The sequence below is a fragment of the Pantherophis guttatus genome, chromosome 17 (assembly GCF_059756535.1).
Source record: "Pantherophis guttatus breed Tessera chromosome 17, ASM5975653v1, whole genome shotgun sequence".
Lineage (NCBI taxonomy): Eukaryota > Metazoa > Chordata > Lepidosauria > Squamata > Colubridae > Pantherophis > Pantherophis guttatus.
In genome coordinates, this window is record NC_142079.1 from 2,804,725 (window position 1) to 2,812,702 (window position 7,978).

Below are 7,978 nucleotides of genomic sequence, written 5' to 3' on the forward strand. Positions count from 1 at the left end.
TTATTTCAGGGTTCAAAAAAAATATAAGACAGGGTCTTATTTTCGGAGAAACACGGTGTCTCTTTTATTCATTAAACATGAAACTCAATCAACTGAACATTCAAAAATGCATCACAAATACTATTATTATTATTCTTGTTGTTGTTTATTAAGTTTCTTTGCTGCTCATCTCGCCAAAAGGAAACTAGCACCATTGGTAATTCGGAAGAAAACTTTTAAACGTAGTTTACATTTAAACTGGGTTTCAGTTTTGCTGATTAAGCATTTGGCTTTTCAGTTAAAAACAAAAGCAAAAAAAAAAAACCAAACAGGGCTTGGCCAATGTTGGCCATTTTAGTAATTGGTCTTATTTTTATTGCAAAATAGCAAAAAGTGAAAATGCAGCTATTCAAATGCGCTGCCACCACTGCCTTAAGCTTCCTAACGTGATTGAGAATTATTTGCTTTCCCTAAAGTTGATTAAAGCTCTACCAAAGGATTACTGGATTTAAATGTGGCTACGTAGGTTTGGCCGATTTAAAACCAGGGGCACGGTTATTAATTTCTGGAGTCGAGAGAAACAGCTGGAAAATCATTTATTTTGTAATAAATGATTACAAATAATCATTGAAAGAATCAATGATAGAAAAATCAATTAATTTGTAATTGGTTTTAACCTGGGTTGTTTTCAATGGATAGCCAAAATTATTTAATGTTTTTTTTAAATTGCTTTTAAATTTTATATGTTATGTTTTACCATGGCTGCTCACCACCCTGAGTCCTGTTGGAGAAGGGCGGTATACAAATAAAATAAAATAAATAAATAAATAAATTTAGAATTCAAAACTGATCCGTTCGGAATCGTGATTTTTCCCCCCCTTAATAAATCTGTAATTCAAGCTTTTCTCCCATCCTGGCAACCTTTTAAGATGCGTGGGCTTCCCAATTCCCAGAATTCCCCAGCCCACACGCCGGCTGGGGAATTCTGGGAATCGAAACCCACACCTCTTAACAACGCTAAAGTTGAGAAACTGCTAAAACTGGGTACGGCCCCCAGAGTGGAAGTATAAGTACCCTGTTTCCCCGAAAATAAGACCCAACCGGAAAATAAGTCCTAGCATGATTTTGTAGGACGCTCATAATATAAACCCTACTCCCAAAATAAGCCCCAGTTAAGATTGTCAGCCAAACGGAGGCATTTAGTACCATATTTCCCCGAAAATAAGACTCAACCGGAAAATAAGCCCTAGCATGATTTTTCAGGATGCTCGTAATATAAGCCCTACCCCCCAAAATAAGCCCGTTAAGATTGTCAGTCAAATGGAGGCACTTAGTACCGTATTTTCCCGAAAATAAGACCCAACTGGAAAATAAGCCCTAGCATGATTTTTCAGGATGCTCGTAATATAAGCCCTACCCACCAAAATAAGCCCCCGTTAAGATTGTCAGCCAGATAGGTGCATTTAAGTACCGTATTTCCCCCCAAAAATAAGACCTAACTAGAAAATGAGCCCTAATGCGTCTTTTGGAGCAAAAATTAATATAAGACCCGGTCTTATTTTCGAGGAAATACGGTAGTCCTCAATTTACAACAGTTAATGACCGTAGCATCCCAGGTTCACATGATTTCCCCTTTTTTGCAACCGTCTGACAAGCAAAGTCAACGGGGATCCCCAAGCGTGTGACTGATTTCACAACAGATGTGATATTCGCTTAACAAATGTGGCACAAAAGGTCGTAAAACGGGGTAAAACTCAACTTAAGGACCATCTCGCTTTGCGATGGAAGTTTTGGGCTCAATTACGGTCGTATGCCAGGGATGGGGTTCTACTTACCTTTACTACCGGTTTGCAATGGGGCTGCGCGCAGAGAAGCGTTCTGATGACATCGGGGTCAGTGGGCGGAGCCTCCCACCGGTTTTACTACCGGTTCTGTAGAACCGCTGTGAACCGGGAGCAACCCACCACTGTCGTATGCCGAGGACTACCTGTCCAATACATATGGTATGCCATTTTTTTTTCACCAAGCATGAGTGGTGAAGTGGTGCAGTGGCCTAGAGGGGGAGCTCTCGCCTCACAATCAGGAGGCAGTGAGTTCGATCCTTGGTAGAGGCAGATATTTCTCTCTCTGGGCACAATGAGAATATATCTGCCGAACAAGACTCCGTACTGGTGACAGGAAGAGCATCCGGCCAGTAAAACACACTGCTAGCTCTATTTAGTTGCCCAGATACTACCCTGCAAGGGATTATGGGGTCATTAAAAGATGATGATAAATGTCCTTTGCACCCACAGTATCTGGGGCAACCTCTTTCTTACACACACATATATATTTGCATAAACAAACAGAGGAACTGGAGCCAGGCAATATATTGGGGTGCAAAGCTACCTTAAAGATATGAGCACAACAGCCTTCTTGTGGGGGGGAGGGACTCCCTTGCTAGGTTTTAGAGACAACTGGGGTGCTGAGCGGGGTAGATAGGGAGAATTTACGTCACCGGAAGAGAAAGACTGAGTAAATAAATAAATTACTTCAATGCATTACAATGGATGACAGCTACCGTAATACGCTTTGCAGCCGAGCAAGGAATAACTTTACCGCAATCTCCGTAATATTCCAGCCCCCCAAAGATTCTTCAGCTACTGAATGGGGTGCGCTGAATACCTCCGCCCCAGGACTACGCTTCCCATCATTCCCCCAGGGCAGCCAATTGTTCCCCAGCATCCAGAGGCTCCACATAGCTAGGTGGCTAAGGATGATGGGAGCTGCAGTTTTATGCTTGGTGGAACAGCAAGGTGGGCTGGGGATGGTGGGATTTGTAGTCTGATGCTTGTTGCACCCCGTTGCCACCTGACAAGAGGCAGGAGGAGGATGGGCCTTGGAACCCAGACCCATCTGAACTGGAGAACAGCCTAGGTTAGCTGTGGATGATGGAAGATGTCCTCCGATCCCTCTGAGTGGCAGCTTGATGGAGCAGCTTCAAGAACGAGAATGGGACCTGTAGTCCAACCTGTCTCGGGTGCCCCATTGGAACTTGTAAGGGCAGCAAAACAATGCGGGAGGGGACAATGGGAGCTAAAAGCCAAGCCTTGCCAAGATGGGAAACCTGGGAGCCAAGGAAAACGCCCGGGGAGGAGACGATGAGAGCTGAAGTCCAAGCTTCCCAACCTGCAAACCATGGGAGCTGAAAACAGCACTTGGGGAGGGGATGATAGGAGCTGAAGTCCAAGCTTTGCCAAGCAGGGAACCATGGGAGCCGAGGCCAACCCCCTGGAAGGGGACGATGGGAAAGGAAGTCCAAGACTTTGTCAAGCAGGGAACTATGGGAGCCGAGAACAGGCCCCTGGGAGGGGACGATGGGAGAGGAAGTCCAACCCTTGCCAACCTGCAAACCTCAGGCCAGCCCCCTGGGGAGGGAACGATGGAAGTTGAAGTCCAAGCCTTTGCCAAGCCGGGAACCATGGGAACCGAAGCCAGGCCCCTGGGAGGGGACAATGGGAGCTGACGTCCAAGCCTGCGAACCTGGGAACCCTGGGAGCTGAGAACAGCGCCCAAGAAGGGAACAATGGGAGAGGAAGTCCAAGCCTTTGCCAAGCCGGGAACCATGGGAGCCGAGAACAGACCCCTGGGAGGGGACGATGGGAGAGGAAGTCCAACCCTTGCCAACCTGCAAACCTCAGGCCAGCCTCCTGGGGAGGGAACGATGAAAGTTGAAGTCCAAGCCTTTGCCAAGCAGGGAATCATGGGACCCGAGGCCAGACCCTGGGAGGAGGGAACGATGGAAGTTGAAGTCCAAGCTCTTTCCAAGCTGGAAACCATGGTAGCCTAGAACAGCCCCCTGGGAGGAGGGAATGATGGGAGAAGAAACGCCAAAAACCCCAAGTCAGCAGTGCCCCATGGGCTCCTCGGCAGGGGCGCATGGGTCCCTCTCTCTCTCTCTTACCTGTAGTAGCTGAGCAGCCCGTTGCTGAGCACGAACCAGCGGCGCTGGTAGCCCTTCAGGTAGTTGGTCCACTTGAAGAGCCAGCCGCGGTGGGTATCCGAGCAGGACGACGAACCGGAGGCGCCGGAGGCGCCGGAGGCGGCAGCGGAGCAGCTCTCCCCGGTTAGGCTCATGGCAGCAGCGGCCAGCGGGGCTCGAGCAGGCGGCGGGGGCTGCTTGCAAGCCAGGCACGGGACGGCGCCCAGCAGGGAGACCAGCCCGCGGCTGCCGGCGATGCACAGCGGACCCACCGCCGCCGCCCGCCCCATAAGCGCCCAGCTCCGCCCGCGCCCGCCCGGCTCGCCCGGCGCCGTCGTCGCCAGGGCTGGGCAGGGGGAGGGCAGGCAGGGGAGGGGGCGGGGCCAGGCGAAAAGGACACGCCCCCTCCTCAATCTCAACCTCCTCCTCCTCCTCCTCCTCTCGCGTCAGGGGCGGAGCGCTCGCTCCACCCGCACCACCACCCTGCCACTTCGAAGACCGGCCGGACTTCAACTCCCAGAGTTCCCTCTGGCCCCGCGCGAGGCATTTCGGGAGTTGAAGTCCTGCTCCCACGGGCTTGGAAAGGGAGGAGAGACGGTGCCAGCTTTCCCGAAGGAAGCTTTTTACAAGAGTTGGCAGGGACCCTCAGAGGTCATCTAGTCCAACCACACACACACACCCCAGCCCAAGCATTGGGCAACTCCGAGGACTCTTTGATTACAGACTAACTGAGCTGGATGGGACCTTGGAGGTCATCTAGTCCAACCCCCCCCCAGCCTAAGCATTGGGCAATTCCGAGGACTCTTTGATTACAGACTAACTGAGCTGAATGGGACCTTGGAGGTCATCTAGTCCAACCCCCCCAGCCCAAGCATTGGGCAACTCCGAGGACTCTTTGATTACAGACTAACTGAGCTGGATGGGACCTTGGAGGTCATCTAGTCCAACCCCCCCCCAGCCCAAGCATTGGGCAACTCTGAGGACCCAGCTTAGTTTTTCAATTAGAGCGAGGAGGGGGGGTCTCCAAATTGGGCAAAACTTTACAACTTTGAGGCTTAAGGAGTTGTCAGTATTATTTAGTGACCGCTTCACTTAAGAACCACATGGCTGGCCTCATTTGTAGTCACTAAAGAAAGACTACCTGTTGTATTCAAATGGATTCTTTGTGGGGCTGCCCTTGGAGACCACCCAGAAGCTGCAGCTGGCCCCGAATGTAGTGGGGTGGACACTTCATGGGCCACCCCATTTTTGACCCCATTGATTGACCTGGTTATCTTCTTCTAAGCACAGGGCCTGGCAGTTTGAGATACTGCTGATCTCCCCTTTTTCTGCCCGTCTCATGCCCTCAAGGGGGTGTGTGCCCCATCTGGGTCCTGCTGATTAAACTGCCCCCCGTTGAGGTCCCAGGAACTGCACCTTCTCGGTTGCAGCTCCAGCCCTCTTGAATGACATCATCCCCAGCCAGATTCACTTACCTGCCATAGCAAAAAATCGTAACATTGGATGACCCTGTTAGAAATTCTGTTTACATATAGCACTGCAGAGCAAGCAAAGGGTACTGTCACCATGTGCTTTACTCCTCAACTAGTTAACTGTAGCAAGAAACGGGAAAGTCTACTTAGAACAAAAGAGCATAGAGCAGTGATGGCTAACCTTTTTGCCATCGCGTGCCAAAAGCAGGGGGAGCGCGAGGGGGGTCACGTTCGCGCGTGCCCACACACCATAATTCTATGCGCCGCATCCCCCTGCACATGCACGCGTGACACCCCCCCCCCCGCACTCTCCCCACTTTTGGCACATGATGGCACAGTGGGCCTGGTAGACTCGTTTTTCACTTTCCCCAAGCTCCAGAGCCTTCCTAGGAGCCTGGGGAGGGCGAAAACGGCTTCCCCCCTCCCTCCGACGCCCACCGAAGGCAGGAAAAGGGCCCGTTTGCTGGCTGGTGGACCCAGAAGGCCAGAAAATCAGCTGACCGGCGTGCGCATGCAAGCCGGAGCTGAGCTCGCGTGCCCACCGATATGTCTCCGCGTGCCACCTGTGGCACGCATGCCATAGGTTCGCCATCACAGGCATAGAGTATAGATAGATAGATAGATAGATATTATTGATACAAACTTGTAAACACTGCCATCTACTGGCTGTTATACTGGGATGACAGAGCTATTTAGCTTGAAGCTTTTTTGTCAAGAAAACCAACCGGACGGGATCTGGTTTTTTTTCAACACGGTTTTATTCTGATGGAATGGCCCGGTAAACGCCATTTCCCCAGTGTGATTCCGGTTATCTGAGTCGGCCTGTCTTGTCCGAGGGTTTTGCAGAACTGGACTGGCTTCCCTTCATCATCAAAGTTGAGCCTAATTCTCTCATCTGGTTCCTCTGGTCGATCTCTTCCAACATTTTCTGATAATAGCTGTATTCTTTCATCCACCGGAACGTCTTTTTCTGCTGGTTCTGGAGAAATCTCCTTTTCATCTGATCCAACAGATTCTCGGCTTTCTTTTTCCGCCCTTCAATTTGCTGTTTCTGGAAAAGACCAATCAGCAAAGGTGATTCCTTGCTCTTTACACGGCCGTTGTAAACTTTGGTCACGAAACGAACGGTTGGAAGTCGAGGACTGTGTTCCTGACGCGCTCGGATGTCTGACCGCCCGCCAGGATTCCTGCAAAGAGGCTTCCAAAAAAAAACGTACCTTAATCTCCTGCACCCGCTGAACGCTAACGTTGTCTTGGATAATCACCTTAGCCAGGTGGCTTTTGGGAAGAAACCTCTTCAAAGCTTTTTCGCTGCAAGTTTGCTGGCTGGAGGGGAGGGGAGGGGAGGGGAGGGGAAAGTCAGCTGGTTAGGAGGTCTCTTGCCCACCATCCCAAGAATGACCGAGATAAATCTGTGAACTTTGGCACAATCAGTTGCCTTCACCCGATCCGGACAGTTGCCGGCTTCAGGAAATGAATGCAGTGTCTCTCTCTCTCTCTCTCTCTCTCTCTCCTCCCTTCCCTTCGCCTCCCTTCCCCTTCCCTTTCTATCTTTCCTTCTTCCTCTCCCCTCCCCTCCACCTCCTCCTCCTTTCTCTTTTCCCTTCCCTCTCTTTCCTTCTTCCTTTCCTCTCCTTCTCTCCCCCTTCCCCTTCCTTTTCCTTCTTCCTTTCCTTTCCTCTCCCCTCCTCCCCTCCACCACCTCTTCCTCCTCCTCCCTCTCTTTTCCCTTCCCTCTCTTTCCTTCTTCCTTTCCTTTCCTCTCCTCTCCCCTCCACCTCCACCTCCACCTCCTCCTTTCTCTTTTCCCTTCCCTCTTTCCTTCTTCTTCCTCTCCCCTCCTGCTCCTCCTTCCCTCTTTCCTTCCCTTTCCTCTCCCCTCCCTTCCCTTTCCCTTTCCTTCTTCCCTTCCTCTCCCCTCCCTTCCCCTCCTCCCCTCCCCTCCTCCTCCTCCTTCCCCTTCCCTCTCTTTCCTTCTTCCTTTCCTTTCCTCTCCTCTCCCCTCCCTTCCCCTTTCCTTTCCTTCTTCCCTTCCTCTCCACTCCTCTCCTCCCCTCCTCCTCCTCCTCTTTTCCCTTCCCTTTCTTTCCTTCTTCTTCCTCTCTTCTCCCCTCCCACTTTCCTCTTCTCTTCATCTCCTCTCCCTTCCCTTTCCCTTCCCTTTCCTTCTTCCCTTCCTCTCCCCTCCCCTCCCCTCCTCCTCCTCCTTTTTTCCCTTCCCTCTCTTTCCTTCTTCCTTCCTCCTCCCTCTCCTTTCTCTCCTTTCTCTTTGACACTTTTTTGGGGGGGGAAAGCAAAAGTTTTGCGCTAAGCGGCAACCGCCGCTCAAACCGGAGAGGGGGAGGGGGCGAGGAGGGTCTCTGGCAGGAGGAGGAGGAGGAGCTCCCCCCCATTTCTCCCCCCCCCCCTAGACCCCTCCTCACCTGTAGAGCACCAGCACTTGGTGTTCGCGGGGCTGGAAGAAAGTCACGACGGGCAGCGGGGCTCCCTCCGGCGCCTTCTCCATCGCCCGAAGCTCCCGGCGGTTGAGTCGGCCGGGCCAAGCGGACTCAAGCGGTCACAATGG

At 51.6% G+C, this 7,978-nt stretch overlaps 2 protein-coding genes across 3 annotated transcripts in view; both read right to left on the bottom strand.

The window, feature by feature from the left end:
• OSBP2 (oxysterol binding protein 2) overlaps positions 1 to 4,330 on the bottom strand; it is a 57,692-nt gene extending 53,362 nt beyond the window's left edge. The window contains exon 1 of one of the 2 annotated variants that reach the window (XR_015730287.1): positions 3,923 to 4,301. Coding sequence is in view for 1 of the 2 variants with exons in the window: in XM_087880417.1 (XP_087736543.1) it covers positions 3,923 to 4,230 (308 nt within the window). In the remaining variant the exon portion in view is untranslated. Of the gene's footprint in view, positions 1 to 3,922 lie in introns of both variants that reach the window. The other variant, XM_087880417.1, reaches the window with a different exon arrangement.
• A 1,816-nt stretch (positions 4,331 to 6,146) lies between these two features.
• On the bottom strand, positions 6,147 to 7,968 carry C17H5orf52 (chromosome 17 C5orf52 homolog). Its single transcript, XM_034428677.3, has 3 exons — positions 7,836 to 7,968; positions 6,630 to 6,738; positions 6,147 to 6,463 (listed from the first exon to the last, which is right to left on the bottom strand). Exons 1-3 carry the CDS (start codon positions 7,916 to 7,918, stop codon positions 6,221 to 6,223), a joined length of 435 nt encoding a protein of 144 aa, XP_034284568.1. The 5' UTR covers positions 7,919 to 7,968; the 3' UTR covers positions 6,147 to 6,220.
• Between the last annotated feature and the right edge of the window lie 10 nt (positions 7,969 to 7,978).